The 23,447-nt window shown below is 39.5% G+C and overlaps 2 protein-coding genes across 3 annotated transcripts; one reads left to right on the top strand and one right to left on the bottom strand.

The window, feature by feature from the left end:
• The first annotated feature begins 7,718 nt into the window (after positions 1–7,718).
• LOC146480582 (uncharacterized) lies at positions 7,719–10,370 on the top strand. Its single transcript, XM_085109771.1, has one exon. It carries the CDS (start codon positions 7,855–7,857, stop codon positions 9,364–9,366), a length of 1,512 nt encoding a protein of 503 aa, XP_084965897.1. The 5' UTR covers positions 7,719–7,854; the 3' UTR covers positions 9,367–10,370.
• A 3,660-nt stretch (positions 10,371–14,030) lies between these two features.
• LOC146480581 (CBY1-interacting BAR domain-containing protein 1-like) lies at positions 14,031–23,412 on the bottom strand. 2 transcript variants are annotated; one of them, XM_085109769.1, is made up of 6 exons: positions 23,073–23,412; positions 21,644–21,878; positions 19,445–19,627; positions 17,793–17,891; positions 16,797–16,910; positions 14,031–15,471 (listed from the first exon to the last, which is right to left on the bottom strand). In XM_085109769.1, exons 1-6 carry the CDS (start codon positions 23,138–23,140, stop codon positions 15,283–15,285), a joined length of 888 nt encoding a protein of 295 aa, XP_084965895.1. In that variant the 5' UTR covers positions 23,141–23,412; the 3' UTR covers positions 14,031–15,282. The 2 variants fall into 2 exon arrangements, with proteins under 2 accessions (XP_084965895.1, XP_084965896.1); XM_085109770.1 differs by lacking the exon at positions 19,445–19,627 and having other exon boundaries at positions 17,793–17,897.
• Between the last annotated feature and the right edge of the window lie 35 nt (positions 23,413–23,447).

The raw sequence follows: 23,447 nt of genomic DNA, 5'->3' as shown, positions 1-23,447 counted from the left end.
ACTGCGGACTACAGACTACGGACTGCGGACTGAGAGTCCGGATTGTGGACCACATCTACAAGGATAATTTGCAACTGGATAAGCCCATTACCTCAAATATAAAAGGAATTGAAAAAAAAAAAAAGAAACCAACTAACTAAAATCACTGTCTAAACTAACTAAATCACTATCGGGATAAAAAAAGAGGTGAGATGAGTCTTGAATACCTCAATTCAACACTTGGTTGCCTTGTTTCAGCCGGAAGTGAGTTCCAATCTGGTATAGTTCTTGCATAACAACTGAATTTGTAAGTATTACGCGCAGGGGTTAATTGTGTGAATCTGTTGAAACGGTATTGTCTAGTTATTTTCTGCTTTGGTATCACATATTCAATAAAATGGGGAATAGGTCAAATTTGTGCTAAAAATATAGGCACGTCGGTAGAAGAAGAAGCAGCTAGGCTTTCCATTTCATCGATTTAAATAAGATGCTCTGAATATCCGAGCATTAATCTCTAGGACCTAAATATTTCAGTTCATGAGCTCAAGGATTCAATTTTTATTTTTGTTTGTTTTCAGCGCAAGCCGCGGTAAGGTAATGTATAAAAATGAACTTCTTTTTATGGGATTCTTCTCTATCCAGCGAGAATTTGAAGAAGCACAGTGGCGCAGTTAATAAAGGGGATTTTAGAACTCGTCGGCAACGGTTTCCCCAGCCAAGCAGCTCGCCGGGACTAAGGGTCATGTGTTCCTACCGGTACCTATTCATACCCGTGGGTAGCTAGGGAGAGACAATGGCCTTTTTATACTAGAGGACGCATTATCCGTCTGGACGAACATGGGCAAACATTCGAAGATAGTTCGTCCAGACGGATAATGCGTCTTGTGCCCGTCTTTATACTAGAAAAACGAATAACCAGACGAACAATAAATGTTTGACCAAGTTCTTCCAGACGGATAATGCGTCCACTAGTATAAAAACAGCCAATATAATATGGGCAACAACGGATCGAGAGGAAATCTTTGAGTTTTCAAAAATGAGATCGTGTCAGTGTAAGTGAGTTAGCGCAGAACTGGCTTCCTCGTGGCCCCACTGTATAAACTTTGCTAGTAAGTTAGTCTTAAATACACATGTAAACAGGATCGGAATTCGTAGAACGGATGGCACAGCCCACCAAAATCAAACCCATGAGAAGCTGGGAACCTATCACCTCCATGCACCGTCAACTCTGTCCAAGAATATCTGTATAAATATTTATCTAGAAATATTTGTAACTGTTTGTCATAAGAAGTTTTTGTAATTTTTATTTATTTTGCAATGTTGTTATCAAGCCTGCTCGAAGAAATTAGCCATGCATGCATGCTGCATAAAATTTGAAGGTAAATAAAGGCTGTGATGGCTCGATCCTGAGGTTGCCTCTTAGGGCGCTTTCCATTAGAGAAAAATGTCTACTTTGAATTTCCAACAATTTCAAGTGATGGCGAATGAAGAAAATTTAAATTACTAGTTGAACTGACTGGATATCTTTGTTTCCTGCCTTTAACAAGTTTAACGTGTAAAATTGAGCCGTAGTTTGCTTGTTCATCTATATTCATGATTTTAATTAACCGGCTGTTCTTCCCAGCAAATTGAGAGTGCATCAACAAGGCTGGCCTCCCACGTAGTCGTTTTAAGGGGACTCGTATTACCTCCCCTGAAAATGACTGCGTGGGAGGCTACAACAAGTCTAACTATTTAAAACACATCTAGATAAGTGCAATCGACAAAAGCACTTAATCTTTCGGGAACCGGAAATTGACGCACAATGACTGTACATTTTTTGTAGTAAGTCACAGTTGCTTAGAAATGAAACAAATTAATATCTGATTTAAATTTGGCAACATTTACTCCTCTAGGTCAGTAAATTCAACCAAAAAACGGCTCATCTCCTTATTTGTAAAATCTGTCGAAAACAAATACGCGCGATTACATGGAGTTTATCATACGGTGTACTCCGACTTGTCAAAGTCTTCCATTGCTCTTTTCTAGTCGAGCAGTCCATCTCGCTCCCCTTTATTCGAGGCTCGCTAGCGCTCCGCTCCCCATCAAGCACTTTGAACTTGTTTTACTTTCCTCCCGAAAGAAAAGTTGAACTCCACTTGGGCAACTGTTTAAGGCGAACCAAACTTTAAGCCAATAATTACGCGCACGCAAGTTATTCAACATTGTCCGTAATTGACATCTCTATTTGAGAGTAGACAAACTATACAATCTTTCTTTCATTTCCGATCCTGTTTGTTTTTATTTAGTACAAGCCTCCAACCGGTACGAACGAACTTAATGTAGGGTACGAAAACGATTGTCAGAGAACATTGCTTACCAGGAACTGGGAGTAACGAATTTCGAAACGCCAAGTTCAAATTCACGAAACCCCAATAGCTCTGATATATCTCTAATAAGTGCTCAATTGAGAAACTTATTGTCCGTCAAAGTTACTCGGTTATTTGTATTTCATTCATGTGAAATGCATTTAAATAGTTTTTTTAAAAAAACACCTATAATCCAAGTTTGAAGATGCAAAATTTCTTAGGAACGCCACTCGCCATTGTAATCAGTCTCCGGCTCAGGTATAGCTAGCCTAATTTCTGTTCTTCGCACCAGTGTTCCAAAGAAATCAGTTTGTAACCGTGTGCGCACAACCTTGGAGATCCTCCCCCGGAGTCGTTTCTCTGTTCTCCCTTCCGCCCCCACGAGAAGGAGGAAGCAAAACAATCCTGGGAATGAGGCTGCATGCATGACTGTTTAACATCCTGTCAGTGACATAATTTGCAGGCTCAGTTCCACCAAGAAAAGAATGGACATTCCAGCCAGAGGTGTCAACGCTGCCATAGTGACGTCACGAGGCTAGCTAATCGATTTACCGCAAACAGTTAACGTTGACAGTTTCGAATTCAGTCCATTTGCACAGCTGTTTAATTTGAAGAGGAAAGCACACTGATTACCAGGTACGATTTCAGTGCTAAAATGTCTGGGAACGTCAACTAACGAAAACAATCCTATTAGGGGGGCGTACTGCCAAGAGATCATTTTCTCTTGGTACCGGTCGGTTAATTTAGAAAAAATCAAAAATTTAATCACGTATTTATACTGATTTCTTCAATTTCGAACGAGTGAGCCCAGACTAACATTAAGTTAAAAAAAGCACCTCGCTTTAACAATATTGACGACACAATCTGGGATTTGTTGATAGCTTAGAGAGTACAGTGACCTTTAAATTCACTTCCGTGGCCATTCATAGGTCACGACTACAATATTAAATCTACTCAATTCTACGTAGACTTAAGAGTGATGTTGCACCTCTGAGGACTATATATATGGCCGATTTTATGCTCCAATCTAGAAAAACTAAAAAAACAACAAAGGTTTTGTTAATAACTTTTTGGTAACAAGTAATTTAGTCGTAAAGAAGAACGCCGGACTATGCACATGACACTTCTTTAGACTGAATCTAGTATTAAGTTATGCAAAACATAAGTCATCAAAACATCTTGAAACAAAATTTGCGATTTGTAAAAAAACTACTTTGCTTATCTGACGTTATATCAGGGCTCTACTGCACGCTGTTAAAATATTTTTTATCCAATTCTGTGGACATTCATTGGTAAGGACAAATTAACCAAGATCATTTTGTGATTGACCTACTTGTGAACGGGTCAAATTTTATTACGACGAACACGTGGCTTACTGGACAAAGCGAGACGAAAATGGTGTCTGATAGCAGAAAATGATAAGATTTTTCCCGGGTTTTTAAATTTCTCACCCGTTCGCAATTCAGTCTAAAATCCTTGCTTTTCACCACGATAAGATCGAAAGAAAAAGTCGAGCTTTGCTGAGTTACTGAAAATGTGGACATGGTTCATGCAACTAACTTGGTGTTAACTAGTTAGCAGTAAAACATAGTCGCGAGTTTCTAGTTGTTTCTAAAGTAACTTTTGCTCTTACTGGGCGGCACTAATGCAAACACTTTAGCCTTGCCCCGTTCATTCTCACCATGCATGGTAATTGCTCTCTTTGTGCCTTTTTCATTTTTCAAGTGATAATTTCAAACTAAAAGGAGTGTGTAATTAACAGAGAATTTATAACAAACCGTAAATTTGTTTAAGTGCTTGGTTTCTCTTCTTTTCTGCTCTCAAAAAGGCCAGAAATGGCTGTATTCACAGGCTGTTTATAGTTTCAGAGTAAAAGTGTAGTAAGCCACTGGCATGGTTGAGCGGAGAATGGGAAGAGGCGAGGTCATGGTCGAAAGAGGAAGAGACCTAGCCCCCATGTCTGCCCTCTCGTGTTTTTGTTTTTTAAATTTCTTCTTTAGTGATTTCTCCATTTTCCTAGTGTTTGGCTGGAGACTGTCACTAAAATTAAGGTGGCTTATTGCCGGAAAACATGAAGGCAAAAGCGTAAAGCCGACAGCATATGTTAGCCCTGATCATCAGCTGTTGCGTTTGATGTCACCACCCTTTGAAGTACCCAGTCGGCTTTACTTTCCACTCAATTGGTACAACTTTCATATTTCAAATCAGTCAGCCTGCGGTCAGTGCCCTCTTTCCGCCGCTCTCTCTTCTCCTCTCTGATGTTTTGAGCAATTTGACCAGTGGAAAACTGATTGACGCTCCAGGAACAGGCTTGTAGTAAGGCATGATAATCTGATATATTGAAATAATGCGCTCTGAGATTGCAGTTTCTGTACTCAAACTTGTCCTCGTACAAATCTCGAACCGTTGACCGTAGATGAACACAACTTATAATCTCAGCGATTTTTATCAAAATTTTACGTATGCACTCAGCTAAATTACCTGAGGGGTGTACTGTATGGACTTTCCTCGATTGCCAGGGAATTGGATTGAGGTGCGCAAACGAAATGAGAATACCTCCAAGAACTGCTATTTCGTCCTTGTGAAGCTGAAGACTTAGCTTATCATTGCGGTACAACCAGGCGAGTGGGTTATCGTTAAAAAGCTCGAGACGTTAGTCACCGCTGCAGTTTTTGAAGGCGAATCCGAAGGGTCAAAAGACTCTTCGTTATATTAGTTGACTAAAACAGTGAGGAGGGTGACTCCTTTAAAATACTCCCGTTCTCCAAATCCCCACAGCCAGCACTGAATTATCTCTGGGAAAAAAATGAAGGAAATGAATCAAAAAAATGAAATGGTAAGCTTCACTGACCAACTGGAAAAAGAGGTTCACTGCAACACGACTGATTGTGAACTACAATCCATCCATGGGCCATCGTGCATGGCCTTTAAGCAGGATCTATTACACTTTAGATTGTGTATTCTGTTCAGATAAACTTATGAGCAACAAAGTCCCCTGCTTTATTTTTCCTTTGGCGCTAGCTGCATGATAAAAATCGGAGCGAATTCACAAGGAGGATCGAGTGGAATGTCTTATCATTCTTCGCGCGCCTAAAATTTCATTCACCTCTCCAATTCACCTGTTCCTGGAGAGTCAACTTGACTCTCCAGGAACAGGTGAATTCCACTGATTTGTAGAAAGCATTACAGAGTAGAAGAGCGAGTGAAACAGGGCACTGACCGGAAATAGACTGATTTGAAATACGACAGTTGTACCAACCTCGTACTCAGTCTCAGAACCATCCGTATTCCGTTTTAAAGGATCTAATTGTGTGTGTTGTTATCTGTGTTATGCTGGACACGTTCTTTTGATACTCAGAGGCCTGTTGTGTGGTCCTAGTAACGATATAAGAAAGTAACTCCTAGTCTCGATCCCCGAATTTGTGGTATATGAAACCTTGAAAGTAATGAAAACTGACCATTATTGTTCGAACATAAGCACATTGATGTAGCTTCTTATTCTCTGACTAAAGTCCAACCTTCAGTGGTCGAAGACTGAGGTGTGCCCCTTGAGGCCGGATGAAGTGAACTACAGAGATCTCAGCTCCGACTTTTCAGGATTGTCGTTTGTTTTGTTTTGTTTCTTTTTTTTTTTTTCAGACTAGCTAGTGAAGAAAAAATATTTACATACAAAACGCATTCATCCCTGACCTCAGGAGTGAACAATTGTTCGAAACCATTAGACTGATGACAGCAACTTTCAAAACAAACCTGATTTATTATTCACTGCTTTGTCGACCTTTCAGGTGCCTGACCAAAAAATCATCATTTATAACACCTGTCAAACACAAACTAAATATATTTAACTTATTCAAAACGAATGCTGAGCTCTAGGCTGCTGGAACTAAAAGTAATTTCTCTTGTTAAAATTAAAATTAAAGCTGACCGCATTTTCTTCAATTGCTTCTTGATCGGTTGGCAGGTAAGTGACAGCATTGAATAATTGTCCTTCCTTCTTGACGCTTCCACCTGCAGGACTGTTAAATATAACGCACTGAATTATTGTTGTATTGTTGAACCAATGAGGCACCTGCAAAAATCAGATAAGATTCCTTAGCATACCAGTTGTGTAAAGAAATTTATTGGCATTCAAGAACCACTGACAGCGAAAGGCGTTTTGACACGAGGGCAAAAACATTTCCGCTCTGTACTAAAAACCCGTCAGCCCATACAGATTTCTCTTCATCTCAATCGTATGGCTTCATGGCTCTCTGCCTCATGGTCTACGTCAAGTCTATAAGAGATCTTGCTACTCACTTCTTACATCATTGTGGGGGTAAGTCAAAATAGGCCGTCCGGTATTGATCAGTTCGATGTTGCATGAATTACATTTTAATGTTGAAAAGACATCCTTAGCTTCGTAATGCAAATCATTTATCTCCGAGATCCACGAAAATATATACGTTCTTAAATCCTTGAAACTCATCTCAGTTCACCGTGAGAGCAGAAGTGGTTCGCCTTCATCCGGGCGTGTGACACACACCCGTGGGTGCGCAGTCTGATAGAGAAATAATTTGTTTTTTAAACAGCGCTTGTATCCGTTCCACGCTTTACCTCTACCAATATTCCCACATAAGTGGATAAATTAAAGGTCTAACAAACCCCAGTTATTGGCATTCAACAATTACAGATCCAAAGCCAACAACTTGAATTGACAAACGGTTAGCGTGTATGTATATAGTCAAGTGTATTTTGATGCACTAGTCAGTAACTCTCCGCACCTTACCATTCTGGCCCCCTCCCCTTAGGGGACCTTGCTTGCGGGCTGGACAACTTGCCCCCAGTAGATTATTTTTTCTTCTGTTTCATTAACCTTTTTCTTTTAGTTTTGCCTCTCTGGGTTTGGAACAAATACCTATGAAGCAAGCCTTCAAACATCTTATAGAAATGAAAAACCTCAATGTTTTCTTTGTTATTTTTTTTATTAGTTCATCAAACAGGCTTCATTTAATCGCTTCATGTGCTCTCCACTTGAATTGTTAATTTCTGATGTCAAACGCTATTTCCGTAATAAAGGTCATAGAAGACATAGACCGGCTTTCAGTTTCGGCTATGCGAAATCTGTTGCAGTTTCCGGTTTAGTTGTCACCTCGGAAACAACGTGGACTCCAAAATACCTAGCAACGCGAAAATCTCAACTCGAGTAAAATTAGTGTGCAAATAAAGAAAATGATTGTAAATAACATTATTTTAGGTGTGCTATTTCCTGCTCATTCGAACGTTGCACGGCTAAGGGAAGTTTTTTTTAAGTGGAAAGCGAAAAATCTTTGGGAATTTTTTTATAAACATTGGGATTTCTACTTCCGGTCAGCAGCATGAGATAGATTAGGGGGGTCCCGAGCCCTGCAAAACTATCAGCGGAACTCGATACATACGCAAGTGAATGCGTTTGCAATTTGTAACTTTCGGTCTGGTATGGTTTGTGGCTAAAGTCGAGTATTCTGCCATTTTACTACAGGTAAAAGGGAGTGCAAGATAATTACTCGAAATGGTAGTAATTATAAAGATGAAGGGGCTGCCCTGGGAAGCCACTGCGCGGGATATCAGGAAATTTTACCGAGGGCTTGACATCTGCGAGGAAGACATTCACTTAGCTCCGAGCCCAGAAGGAAAGGCGTCTGGATATGCTTTTGCATGTTTTCAAAAAGACGATGAAGCGAGGAAAGCTATGCACAGGAATGGAAAATTCGTGGGAAAGAGATATATCGAGCTTATACTCAGCAGCCAGACGGAAATGGATAAAATTCTGAAAGAAGGAGTTCGCATGCGTCGAGACGATTTTGTTGACAACAAAAGTGGCAGTGCAATCGGCGATCAGAATGAAAAGAAGTCAAATGGTTTGAGGGATAGTGCAAGGAATGCTCGAGGTAGTTCTAGGCGATCACGAAGCCGAAGTCCCATTCGAATGAGTAGCTCTGGGGATGCTTCCAGGAGTCGTAAGGATAACAGTGATGCGAAACATGTGAATGGTGCGCGATCATCTGGGTTTCATGATCGACCTAATGGAGTGTCAACAACTCGGGGAGATTTGGATCGGCGGGCACATGAGAAGGACAGTAGGAGGAGAGATTCGGAAAGCAGAGGTGGGTTGAGTAGGAGTTCAGCTAGGGATAGGGAAGGCCGATCGAGTAGCAGATCTGACGGTGCAAGACGAGAGTCGGAAAGGCGCGATAGTTTTGGCACCAACATGAGAAGTCGCCGTGAATCGACCGGCGTGGAAGGCTCAACTTGGGCTATCATGACAGGATTGCCGTACAGTGTCACTGAAGCTGAAGTTCTTGAATTTTTCAAGGGGCTCGATGTCCTAAATGTGCATTTTATGTTACACACATCGGGAACTTGGGCTGGGAAGAAAAATGGAACAGCATATGTGCAGTTTAGGTCTGTTGGGGATTGTATTCAAGGGGCAGACAGAAACCGCCAGTTCATTAGAAAGCGATATGTTGGTGTAAAGCGGTGCAGCGTGGAGGAGGTAATGGTTGCCTTGGATGCCAAGAGTACCGATGCATTTATATTCCAGGAGCCTACCTTGGCAGGTGGAAACTTTCCTCAAGATAATACCATGTATTCCTTAGGGAGCATGAATGGAGATAATCAGAATCTTCCATCTCCAGACATAGGTATGAATCTAAATGGTGTTGGGATAAATCCTACAGGGAGTATGCCGAGTCAGCACAATGCAGGTGTGGGAATGGAAGGTCCTTTGACACCCATTAAACAGCTTGCTGCTGGGGCTAATATCAGTATGAATGACATCAGTGCAGGCTGCGTCATAGGGATTCGCAATCTACCCTCCACTGTTTCTGCAGAGGAAATTCTGGATTTCTTTTATGGGTTCCCCATAATTCCAGACTCCATACGTATTCATTACCTTGCCCCAGGGCGGTCATCTGGGGATGCTATGGTGACGCTTCCCACCGGTGGGGAGGCAGTAAGCGCAATTGAGCAGCTAAACAACAAACCAGTTGGTAAACGCAAAGTGCAGCTGTTTTTAGTCTAAAGTGAAAGATGGAAGGGTATATTCCAAGGGTAATTGAACTGCCTACAGATGCAAAGACTTTGTCAGTCAGGATTTGTCATATAATGTCATAGTAGTTGGACCACTTTTTTTGGTAGGCTTGTCACTACATTTCACATGGATGTTTATATAAAAAAAATTGATCAGAGTTTGGTAGTGATTGACAGCCATATTTTTACTGTCATGTCTTTACAAAAATTTTGTATGCAAAGAATAACATTCTATTGTATTTTATGCCAGTTTGTGTATCTGTAATTGTATAAAGGGATGGATGGTATTAATATTATAGTCTGGGAAGGGAGGGAAGGAACTGGTTAAGCATGATGGTGTGCAGATGAAGTCTGAGGAGATGACTTATTTGCAATGTCTAGTCACCATAAATTGAGTCATGCTTAGTAAACCTAAGTAAAAATGCTTGGCAAGGTTTTGGGGTCAACAAGAAAGTGGTATTTTGGTCAGAGTTATTCCTCGTGGAATTGTTTATGATTCAAGTTTATTCCACTGGATACGCAAGGATTATTTTTAGGGAATAGAGCTGGCTGGATCACAAGATCCAGTTTCAAAGAATTTGGTGATGATCGAGTACATGTTGCATGATGGTAACAAAATAAATTTGGTAGCGTCATTTAAAACCGTGATCTGCCACGTTGGAAGAGGTTTTATAACTCCTTTTGTATAAAGTGACTGTTACTAGTTTAGTACTACCAGTAAGAAAACCCAGTCAGTCAAGTGGCATTTTGGTCAGTTTTATAAATGTTGGGCAGTTATCCCTTATTTGCAGTATGGAAAAAAAGTTTCTTGGCTTCAGTTAATTCAACATTCAGGCGACAACAAGTGGTCAATTTTACCCTTTTCTACTTGGAAATCCACGGTTGTGGCAAGAAATGGAAGTAGGCTATACTGATATGTCTCACTGATTAGTATGATTTGTAGAAAGTTTGTAGCTTGTCCAAAGTTTTGGTATTAAAAACATTTTGTAGCATAAATTGGTTGTTGGTTAAAATCCGTTTGGCGTCACTTCGAAATGAGGCTAGGTGGGGTGATTCTAACAATGCTGTGTTGATGTCTGTCTCGGTCCATAATTATCATTTTGGCTATGCTTCAGTGAATTCCGGCTGTGATTGTTACAATCATGACAAACCCCCAGACAACTCATGCCTCGATGGAAGATTCCATTCATTTGCAGTAGTTAACTGAGTCACAAGATAAAATTCCACAATGAGAGGGTTCATGTGTTATTGCTCTGAAGATAGCAGTTGTGCTGGCGATGTTCGTGACCAATATCTCAGTCCATGCATTGCAAGCAGTAGTCGGCTGACCTCTTTTGGATGCATATCCGGAGGCTAAGGTTTTGTTTACATTCACGCATTGTCAAGCAAACTAGTCGTCAGTCAACAGTACTTGCGTCTGGTACGCCATATTTAATAGATTCAGCCTCCATGGACACCGATGTTTCGTTACTGAGCTGTATTCTCTAGTATCAGCTCTTTATCGCCAACTATTTCAGCTTCGCGTGAGAAACATAACTGAAATTTCTTACATTGTTGAATTACGGCATATAGCGTGACGAGCCCTATGGGCTGACAACGCTAATGGGCCATTGCATTTACACGTAGATTTATAGCCCAGTATACAGCGTTGATAACGCGCCACGAAATTGTTTTCTCCTTGAAATGGAAAGCATGATGTAGTTTGTCACGACATACCTTGCGAGACAGAAATATCAAGGGGAAGCTTGATATCCTTTCCAATTACAGATTAAGTGGAAAGCGCGTATCCTTTTTCGATTGAGGATTGAAATCAAGTCGAAACCGAAAGGTCGTGAACTACTCGGAATTAATCACAGAGCGAGTATCGCATTTACAAGCATGAGAACGATGAAACACATCTTAGCCATGTGGGGCTTATTAGCAGGGCCTTGGAGTTTTAAGTTGATTTAGACTTTTAATTTGGGAGGAATACGAGGTGCATCATTTGTGACCCGGTCCTCGGTTAACCGGAACGGCTTTGCCAACCAGTTGGTACTATGTGATAAAAATGTCTACTTTGCCACCACTGAAAGAGAGAAGACCAAAGAGGTTTCTACGCATTCCCAAACAAAAACTTTCACACTGTCTTCAAACAAATGAACGTAAAAATATATGAAACAGATGATCGATTTGGTCTCGAATTGGACAACTATATTAATAAAGGGGCACCCAACGGGTCATTTCGGCTTAAGGACGGTGCCTACTTTTGTTCCTGCGCACGTTCTGTCCATCTCGAGATAACCTGATTTCCTATAGGTTGTGCCCAGTAACAAAAGTATATTTTTGCGCGGGCTAAAACTATGCAGAGAATGGAGAACTTAACAAGTGCTCTTGGTTTCCAAAAAGAAAATTGGGAGTAACTATGCATTTTTCAGAGATAATAAAGCTTCAATTTGGAAGCGCCATACATTCCTTTATATTTTACAGCTTTTTAGAATTATTGTTGCTTAAAGGATGCGTGGTTACCCCTAATTTTCTCTTTGGATTCCAATAGCCCTTGCTAAGATCTGCTTTCCCGCATAGTCATAAACTGCGCAAAAATACTTCTGTATTAGTAGGCACCGTCTTTAGGCGTGGAGTGAATTGTAAAGAGCGTTCTCTTTGGTGTTGTCACCTAGAACTAAGGGCTGTTTACATGACAGGTAGAAGGGGACTGTCTGTCCTTTCTTTCTTTTTCTTCTTTCCTTCCTTTTTCTTTCTTCCTGTCTGACTTTCTTTCTGTTGCAAAAAAAAAAAAAAAAAAGCTAGATAAACCGATAACTGGACCTCCATTTCGTTTGATAAGGTTTGCACATCATAAGGTACTTCAATAAACCCTTTCCCATTTTTGATCTTGTACAAACGCCACCGCTTTGGTTGTTGTCTTGTAATCTGATTTTCTCGTACCATTCTCTCACTCGGAAACTTCAGAGCATCCTAAGAATTAAGAATATTTGCCCCCGCAATTCAAAGGAGACATTCCTTGGAGGTTTTTCAAAATATCTTGTCATTCTAATGACCGAATTTATACTTAAGACGGATTATCCGGTGTCTAGACGAATAATTCGTCTAGGTATAAATTCGAAGAAAAATGGATGACTCGTCTGGATAATTATAAAACTTGGATTCGAAGACAATGAGTTTAGAAAATTCGGTTATCATAATGAACCTTCTAAGATCTAACAGCTGAGTCAGTGGAAACAAGAATATCTTGAGTTAAAAACTGTTTATTCACGGATTTTATTGTTCACACAATAAAAGGGATGTAGTACTACACTCAGTAAAACCCGCTTTGATTTTAAAATAGGATGTAAAGGAAACGGTGAAGTAAATCCCAAAGTACGATAGTATTAAAGAAAGATTGGTTCTGGTTGAAGATGACAAGATTCAACTGTTATACATAATTATATTTAAAGGCTCAAAGTTTCTTGTAGCCAGATAGTTCCAATTATCAAAGTCGATAGAACCGAGGGCGAGTCAACCATTATTTTACAATTAACCAGGGCGCGTTTTTTGGGACATTCCGCGTATTCTAAAATCAGATTGAGAACACCTCGAGAAATTCAATACATTCTTATTGTAAGACATTAATAAATATTCGACTCTTTTACTTTGGCCAATTGGATATTTTCGTTACCGGGCAACCGATAACAACATAGATTTTTCAGTGTATTCTATTTCAGATATACAGAATATGTCCAAGAAAACGCGCCCCGAGGGAAGTCTATCGAAAATTAGAACAACCTTTTGTAGCCAATCAGATTGCGAGTTCAGTTGCCTCATAGTCGGTCACTGGGTTATGCTAAATTGCCCTGAACAACAGGAAAAAATAACTAATTTTCGCAAGTCACTCCTCAGTATCATCAGAACACAAAATTCATTAGTTGATTTATAAAACACTGACTCGTCCCCAGTCGTTTCTGTCGTTAGGAGATGCGCGTGACAAGGGTGCACGATGGGAAGGACCATCAACCCCCGCGTCTTATGATTTCAGAGTAAGAGGGAGGACTGGGGACGAGACAGCACTGCCCTAAAAAATGTAACAAAATGGGTGATACAATAATTTAAATAAATTAGAGACAACTGTTCTGAGGAACCGATTAATAACCGATTTAGTACTTTGGTGCTGACTGGAGACACTGGAAAGGGCTGAATCCAGGAACATCGATTTCAAGTCAGCATCTGCAACTACTCGCCTAATGACTTTAAATACAATAAAATCTGCAATTCCACAGCGACAAACCAATGAGTGATGCCGGATCACTTGTAGACCTGGATCAGCAAATTATCTCAAATACAAAATATTAACGGCAGACTTATCCCAACGGCGGAGGTGACAAGCTTGATAGAACAAACAACAAAGGCTAGAATAACTGAAATATATTTGTTTTTTTTTTTTAAAAAAAAACAAAAAACAAATTTTTGCCCGATATTTCGGTTTGCAATACAAACCTTCCCCGGGGGCTGAACGAAAAAGAAAAGTGAGAAACATAAAAGGATCGTTACAAAGAAGATTTAAAATATAAAATACATGACAATGATTGGTTGTTTAGGACTAAGTTACAAGTGTGAGACATGTCATTGGCGTGTTTCCTAATGACTTTATACTGTGCATGCACCCAAAACAGCAAAAAACAAAATACAAAAATGTTCCTTTTTGTGCGCGAATACATAACAAAAATAAATAAATAACAAAATTTCATTTCTATAAATATTGTTTTGAATTGATATTACGTATTGAAAATAAAAGTCTCTCACGAAGAAGATTTGGCAACTCGACTCGAGACTAACATCAAGATAACGGCCAAAGATGTCTAAACATTTAAATAAGAGATCTTCATATAATGACATGTAAGTTGCATAAAGCATGCAAAAAATCGCCTAGATTGCTGCATTACGTTAGGCATTCCTTTCAAAAAGCGTCCACTTTATAATAAGCGCCCCTACTCCAATAGGCGTCATTGTTTCGTAAGCGTCTTTAACCTGCTGCAATCTTATTCAGTTTCAGTTTATTGTTAGAGTACCTGTTATTAATCATGTCATCGAAGTATTTTTGTACATAGTCATTTGTTTACGTCAAAACAGAAATAAGCGCCTCCCAAATAGAGCAGTTTCCAATTGAGTGCCGTAAAACCAAAACCAAAGTAATTACTCTGGCCAATCGCAACAGATGTAAACAATACAACGAGCCAATCAGAAATCGAAGCAACTACATGTAACTGGCGCCAAGCGCGGGAAAACGCGTGCGGCCAAAACACGATTGGTTTTGGTTTGGATTCCCATTGGTTGAAAAAGTGGCGCCAGTTTTGTTAACCTATCACAGAGCGTAGTAATGCAACGCGAAATTACTTTCGACACTCAATTGAAAACAACTCTAAAATGAACACTCCTGCGCTAAATCTATACGGTACGAGGGTCCACATGGGCGCCGTTGGAATATTTTCGAGGGGTTGTTTACACCAAGCTAAGGGGGCCTAACATACTTGAGCCACTTTGCCTACTTTTAGATTAAGAGTGAAACGGTGCGTAAAGATATAGCTTTTGCTCCAATGAAAGATTAATTTGTAGTGGAACAACTTTAGGTTTGTAGTGAAACAACTGGAAACGTATTTCAAATTATCATATTCGAAAATTTGTGCGATAGGTTTGCAAGCTACTACAAATGTTATGCTGCAATATTTTTTCAATTGGAGTAAGCACTGACCTTACCAGTGTGATAAACCTTAGCATTTTCGTCGTTCCAATCACCTTTTTGATCAAAAAGGGATGTTGTCATTCACGCCACTCCAAATGAAGATATATGATTTAAAATGCAAGGCAAGTATAAGACGTCTTGTTCCTTAAATCGTGCACAGACCGTGCAATCCTGTATAGTAAAATAAGGTATCCGTTATTCAAAATCGCTGGTTTCGTCGTCGTCCTCGTCAACTCCTCTTTCGCTCTTTCCAGTTCTGTTGAGCGACATTTGCGATCCCAAGGACCCTTGGGAGCTGAATCGGTTGAGTGAGGTCTGGGAACCATTCTTTCCAACGTCCAGTCGTGAGGGTGGCTGGGCAGGATGAAGGTCATTCTGAAATGCCTGTGAAGAGTTGATTCAGAAATGCTTTTCAATAGACCATCGAAAGTAGCAGTGTGCGCGAGAGAATTACTTAAAAGAACAAGTGCTAAGTAATCTAAACCAATCAGAAGCAAGACCAAACCAATCGTGGCATTGCTAACATGCGTTTTCCCGCGCTTTGTACCATACAATACAATACAACAACCTTTAATATTTTCATCTCAAATTTAAGGTAGCAAAGCCATCCACCATGATTGGTATTGTGACGTCGCGCTCAAGCGAGCGCCGAAGCTATCAACGTGTTCACATGTAGAACGAGTAAGCTTCTTGACCACGATGCTCCGTTCGAGTAAGTATCAATAACACATAAATAAACAGGAAAAAGAACAGTAAAACACTGGCGATTACAAAATTACGCTTTAACGAAAAAATAATTCCTTTTAATACAGTGTGGACTATACATGCAACTTTCTTTTTCAACTGGTTACATGAGCAGTAACAAACATGAGGTATCCTGCGTATCTCGATTTTTTTTTTTCAAGGAAACCCCAACATTGATCATTGTTATTTGTGAGAACGAATAGATTCTTAGAGACAAAACTCTAAAACGTAAGCGGACACATCGTTTCTTCTTATAAATCCTTCAACTTTGACCAGTAAAACCCGCTACAACAGCTTTTGCCTTTGACATAAGATTATTTTCGACCTTTCCATCTACAGACACCGTATTTCTTGCAACGTTTTCACTTTTGTTGGATTATACACTCTCGTTTGTATATAAGAACGTATTTTAATTTTGAGCTGAGTGAGAACTTCTTAATTAATTCTTATGGATTTGAGGTTGGGATTTTCTCTGACGGCGTTTTTATTTTTACAATTGAAAAAAGAAACAGATAAACAAAAACAAAACAACTTGAAGGTATTTTGCAGTAAATCGTCTTGAAACCAATTACAAAACAGCTTTGACGCCGATGCAGTCATACTACATTCATTGTACAATAAGTGAAAAGTTGCAATGCAATAGAATTACTTAATTACCTATAATTTTTTCTTATAAGTTTCAGTTTCAAGGCGAACGTGAACTATGATGTTGATGACGTTGGTACCTGCTCTTGTCAAATGGAAAATACAGTTCTCAACCAAATATTAAACTTTGATATATTCTTAAAACTTTTCCCTTTCTTATGCTCAGTGTTCTCACGCATATGTCCCTATATAAATAATAGTGTACAACACGCCATGACAGAGCAAAATGGCGTTTTTAATAGTTTCTGAGTTTTGCACATTTATTCTTTCATCTTCTTTTGCAATCTGAGCGTAAGTGGACGTGAATTAAAATAACTAACCTCTATGTCTTGCTCTTCGTCCATGGAAACGAGACTTTGAAAAGCAGCTGTATACAGCTCCAAAGCCTTGGCATGAAACAACATCTGACCATGAAAGAAATTACTGAACACTGTCTGAAAAACACAAAAACAAAGAACTGTTGGAGATCATTTCATTTACCAACTAAGGTTTGTGCTAAAGTAAAGTAAGTAAAGTAATTTATTTAATGTCAATAACACGGGGAGTGTTTGCGCAATCTCCCGAGCAAGAGGCTCATGATAAAGTGCTTGACAATAATCCAGATCGAATTGGAATTTTGATAGAAATATTGGTTTTTGAGGAGAAGGGTAAACCGGAGTACCCGGAAAAAAACCTCTCGGAGCAAGGACAAGAACCAACAACAGCCTCAACCCACATACAGTATGATGCCGACTACATTGGTGGGAGGCGAGTGCTCTCACCACTGCGCCATCCCTGCTCCCTCATGTTAGAAAGATGTCAAGGTGTTCTGTTGGGGATAACGCTGTTAGGTACACCATGAGCAGCCAGAGATCGACACATGGTGGTAAATTGAGAAATTTTTATTTTAATTGTATTCATTGATATTCAATGCTTTGAAAATTGTTCAGAAATATACGGTACATTTTTGGAACTTTGTCTAATTAAATACTAAACATATGCTATTCTTGAAACGCTTAACTAACGGTGGCTTCTGGCATACTCTCTTTGTACTCCAAAACCACAGAAATTACAGAGAATCACAGTATGAGAGAAACCCTAATTGCTAAGAGAATTTCACAAATAGCTACATCACTGAATTTATTGTTCATCTTCGAACACACAAGTTAAGTCTTTAATTAAAAAATACTCCAAAAATAAATAATTTGTGGCTAGTTTTTAAAGTTTGAATGTTCGTCCAGACCTTTAAATTTCACACCACGTTGCCTTAGTTTGATTAACTACAATGTACCAATGGTTTGAACCTGTCTATTCTTGTTTTACTCAACTTTCATTACCCTTATGTCTTCCATCTTCTTCCGCTCAAATTCTACCATCTGTTCCTCCAGAGTCTGTCTTGATCGATTGGCATCAACGGATAGTTTCTGCAGGTCTTGCTCTACCTGTATTAAAGGTTTGATAAAGGTTGCTGATCTCATGTAAAAGTGATGGTTTGCCTCTTGTGCCTTATAGGATTTCTGGTACTACGTGGGGCTTAAATTAAAACCTTTTGACAATTCTGACCTCTATGACAATGCAGTGAAGTGGTAATTTATTTAACATTGACAGTGCTTTCTAGAGCTGAACAAGTGCAAAGTATTCAATACAACGGACTTATTCAAAAATAAAAATGTGAAAATATCAATGAAAATGAAAAAAATACATGAAAATATGCACACTTCCCCATGGAAGGTATTTTTTATTTGAACCTTCCCTAGATTTGAACACCAAATGCTGTTCAGCAAATGAGCCTGTACTCAGGGAGAGAAAACCTGAACCAGAGTGAGAAGTGGAAATTGAGCCTAACCCTCCCCACCTCTCTGGAATGTTGGATTTTGAGATGTCCCACCCCCTCCCCCTGAATTTCCCAAGACTCTCCTTGGGGTAGGTGTGGACATTTTCTGGAACAACAAAATAAGAAAGGAACAGTCAGTATTTTCTATTGGTACCTCTCAATCTCTGGGGGGGGGGGGGGGGGGCATTGGAGCCAAACGCATGAAACGAAATTTTGGTCCCCAGATCCACTGAGCCCAAACTTCATCATGTACATTCTCCTCATTACCCTCCATATATTTCTTATGCTACTACATGTAGTTGTGAGATTTTGTCTACCAATCAAGGCATTTCATCTTTGGTGATAATTTCCTTTATTCTCCTGACTTAAATGTTTAATCAAGCAGCAACATTGTAAGGAGAAAGTAGATGTTGGTCACCTGACACCACTGGGGCTTAAAGGATTAATTACCAGAATCACTTATAACAACAACAAGAATACTACATTCTTGACTACTTATTTACTTAATGTTAATACATAAGTAAATACTATGTATATACTAATGTTCTGTTGTCTTCCACGGAGACAATTTTCAATCAAACAGTTGCTCACTCTTTGGAGGTTAGCTTATAAGACCCACCTGTGACTGAGAAAAGAGTTAAGGACAAAAATAAAAAAAATAAACTAAAGACATAAATAAACAGTATATAGACATGTATATCATGTTCTATATTACAGAAAAAGTCTCCACAAAAGACTTTTCTATTTACTAGAAAATCTAGCCTCATTGGGCTCTAGTTTTCTGACAAAAAAGGGAGGATGTTCCCTACCCCTCTGGGTGTTTCAACATCAACTTTGATGTTATGCTTTCTAAAATTTGTACATTAATATATAATATATAATCAATGTAAATGCTAATATACCCAATAACAAGGTGGTAACTGAGTCAGGCAGCAAGGAAGGAAGTACATGCTAAGGTTTTGGGTATCCTCCACTGGAATTGTTTCATGTAAAACCTACAACCTGTAAATGGAATCCAAAAAATTAATAATCATGTTCAACACCTACATCGCCCATTGTGTGCCAAACCATGAGACATTGAGAATTGTTATTAAACGGTCTATGATATCATCAGATGATCATAAACTGCATGTTTTTTCAAAGAAATTGTTTCACTGACAAGGATACAATCTTTCCCTTGTTTTTGGGTTCTTTGGTTTTAAGCTTGTCCAGAGTTTTACGTTTCAGCGATTCTTTCTCTCTGGCAGCATTCAGTTCCTTCACATAATCTCTGGCATGTTTACAATTTGTGCCATTCAGGGAGAGAGGTGGCAAAACCTTTGCTTGCACAAAGTCTGCCTGCAATTAGAACGTTTTCTATCATTAAGATAAGACTGTGTCTAGTGTTAGATCATTCTGCGATCGTTTTGTTAAGCGAATGTTTGCTCCTATACCTCCCCCTCCCCCCTCCCATTTGGTAAGTAGAATACATGGTTCTGGCCACAATTTTCTCCGTCATTTCCAGTGAATTTTTTGTCCAGTGCAACAGAGTTTGGTGGGAGGTGCCAGTCATGGGGTTACCGTGGATACAATTTTCACTCACATTGAAGAATTACATCAGCATAGCGCTCCAGCATTTTTTCAAGCACTTCCCCGCATGTTCATTGGCCATGAGTTTAATCAAATTTCGGATTGATTAGATGCATGTAAGAAAACGTGTACATTAATTTACAATCATATGAGTCAACTTCCATGCACCTAGCAGTACTAGTAATGCAACCTTTCCAACATAGCATAGCTAGGGGAGGGAATACCAGGGTGCCAATGATCCTATTGTACAGTGCAAGCAAGTGATAAAGGTTGTCTCAATTCTCCCAGAGGGCCTGAGTCAAATCTTTCTCAGATCTCAAGTACTAAACTCAGATCCTCCATGTACACTTATCATCGATGGGTCAATTAAAAATACCTAACTTGAGAGTGGCAGACTGCCATTATGCTTTGTTTATACTAACATTAACTACAAATAGTGACATGACCCCCAGTAAAATATTTTAATTCTGAGAGGCTCATACCATGAGATAAAATCACTGTTCACAGACCAACTGGTAGCACATACAATGTAGACATTTGTTGGCTTGTCACATCACACACTGATCCTCACTACGTGGGGAGGAGTATGTGACGTGATGAGCCAAAGAACATCTGCGTAAGGGGCTAACCAACCAGCAAATGGTTTACCTTAGTTTAACTGGGGGAGGGGGGAGTTATTGTGTTTTTCCTCTCTCCCCCAATTAGCAGCTGACTACCAATGAGTCAAGGAATGTTTCCATGACTGTATTGGTACACTAGGTGTCTCTAATCCCAGAAATGTTGGGGGAAGGTATTCAGACATGTTAGCGATCAAAGAGTTAGAGCTCGCCCACTCACCAATGCGAGTATCAGGCCCGTCGGGCGAGTGGAAATCTCAGGTTACTAACCTGGTTTAGTGAGTAGAATTTTCATCTTCAGGAAAATAAAACTGTAACTGAAAGTTTTTGACAAAATCTAATCTAAACGTAAGTACTTTTTCACATTCTGAAAGCTTTAAAAAACCTGGCACATACACGCAAAGTTTCAGCTTCGTAAAGACCAGTAAATAAAGAAATGGTTTCTGTTCAAGTAATAATTGCATAAAGTAACCACTAGTAGTCATGATACTGCTGGTCATAAACAAACCACTCCGCTGAGAACACTGAATTATGAATTGCTGACTGTTTAGTGCAGGGCAGCGGTGTCAGACCATGAATCAGACGCTGAGATGCCGAAGGAATGATTCTGGAAAAACTAAATTACCTGTAACCTAATAGTAAGCTAAAACAGTGCTTGCAATAAACTAAAACAACAAGAAAACATCAAAGTTGTTTCCTGTACTGTATTTTATTTTTTTAAAGGGGTAGGGGGGGGGGAGGGAGGGAGTATTTGGCGAGTGAAAACATATCCGGGCGAGTACAATCTGAATGTCACTCGCCCAGAGGGCAAGTGCTGAGTAATTCAGTTTCCAACCCTGAAAGAGGTGTGAAGTTTGGGGTTTGAAATTTAATAAGTAACTGATTACTTAATTTTCTGGTGGACCTTTCTGGGTGGAGAGATTTTGTCAGGGGCATTTTTAGGGTTTTTATGCAGAGGAGAATAGCCTTATTGAGTTATGTTCTGGGCTGTTACACTTTTTAAGGTCCAGTTTCAGCCTACAAATTTTATTGCCCTTTTGTGAGTCTAACACCATGGCCTCATACACATATATCCCTGTCACCAACTTAATATACTTGAGTAACCTCCTGGGATCTCCAGTCAAGAAAGAGGTGTTGATTTTCTGTTCACAGAGTCAAACACCCTTACCTGTGCACCCAGCAAGTCTTGTATCGCAGCTATGTTCTCACTGATGCCAGCCAAACTTGTTTTCATGGATGGGTACTCCTCATCAGAATAGATGTCAATACTCTTTGATATCTTCATGCCTTTTTCTTGCAGTGACACCAATCCTGTACTCAAGGCTGTGAAATCCTTTAACAACGTGCTGAAATTCCTCTCTGCACAGTTGATTCTTTCTGTTATCACCTTCAATTCATGGTCTCTGAAATTTTATGTTAACATCAAACAAACAAAAATATAGATTATGAAGCCTTGAACAAGAGTCCTTCTTCCATACATAATTATTGGAAATAATCCCAGAGGTACAAAGGATTTTGGAGGCTTGAAATTCATGAGTTAGGACTGTAAAATGGAAACTTTGGCACTTAAGTAGAAGGACAGTGTTTTTCCTCTGCAATCCCAACATGTTAATTTAATTTCCACTATTTAAAGTGCGAAACAGAGACTTAAAGGTTTTTAAATTAATGTGAGCACATTAGACTTTAAATTCATAACTATGACTTCAAGCAATCAAACCTTCCAATACTCACTTTTTCGAGAGTTAAGAAAATCAAGACTGCAAGCTAAGACGTAATAGAGAACTCCTTTGAAAGTGAGGGTCTGAGTAGGCTCGATTTCGGCCGCTCCCTCGGGTCCAGCTTTCCTCCCCGAGAAGAGTCTTTTCGGGGGGGTGAGCGTGGGCTCATTTTCCTGAACAGCGGCTGGTAATCGAGCCTAGGGTCTGAGACCCATGAAATAAAACCATATATATGCATTTATAATGCTTACCATCTGTGCTTTTTTAAGTCATACGTATTTTTTTGTGTTAAATTTTGTCCCATTTTATTGACATCTCCCAACCCATGAGAGCAACAAGATTTGGAGCACCCGGCCACTCCCCATCCCCTCTTAGCAGCTGTAATTGGCACAGATCAATAGGCAAAAACCTACTTTAGACAATGTGTAAATTCCTACGGGGGGTGACAACTGTAACAAACGCTGTTTGGGGACAAAGCCAAAATTGTTCCGGGAATCTGGAGATTTTTCCGGGAATCGGGACACTTAGAAATTTTTCCGGGAAACACGCTATAATTTCGGGACATTGCAGAAAAAAATCGGGACATCAAAGGAGATATATCCCAAAAATTCGGGGGATGATCCAAATTTCCGGGACGACTAAGGTTAAGACCTAGTATTGCTCAAACAGCGTTTGTTAGAGTTGTCACCCCCCGTAATTCCTTCTGTTCAAATCAATATGCTTATTCAGTGCTAATTTTCTTTTTTACTGGAACGTCATCTTTTTCATAGGCTGACGGTTAAATCATAAAGAGAACCTTGTATAATTCTAGACCATGCATTCATTAATTACAGTTATGCAGCTTATAATATGAATATATATCAGAGCTCTTTGTCAAACCTTGCTTTTGTTTCACTTCTAATCTCACTTGGGCTAGCAGCACTTAAGTTTGATGAAGATTTTTTCATTTCCACAAAAATTTTTGCAGCAGTGCTTCTAAAACAAATTCGAGTTTTTGATCAGCAACACAGATGCAAGATCAGAGCTCCCTCAGTTCGACGCAATCACAAATATATTGCCAAGCAACCGATCAATGGAAACGTCTTTGACTGAAAATCCAAGAAAAGTCGTCGTTTTGTTCCACAAATGCTGTGAAATAGGAAACACTCAGCACCAAAAACCTGCAAATTGAAATACTTTCGAAGGGACTTATTTTGCCCGCGCAACCGCCATAACTCGACGACAAATTTTGCTCCCTTCACGGGAGGAGAAGAG

The sequence above is a fragment of the Pavona decussata genome, unplaced genomic scaffold, assembly GCF_977016875.1.
Source record: "Pavona decussata unplaced genomic scaffold, jaPavDecu1.1 SCAFFOLD_53, whole genome shotgun sequence".
In the NCBI taxonomy this organism is placed as follows: Eukaryota; Metazoa; Cnidaria; class Anthozoa; order Scleractinia; family Agariciidae; genus Pavona; species Pavona decussata.
Note: the sequence above shows the minus strand (reverse complement) of the source record. Positions and strands in the feature narration are given on the sequence as shown.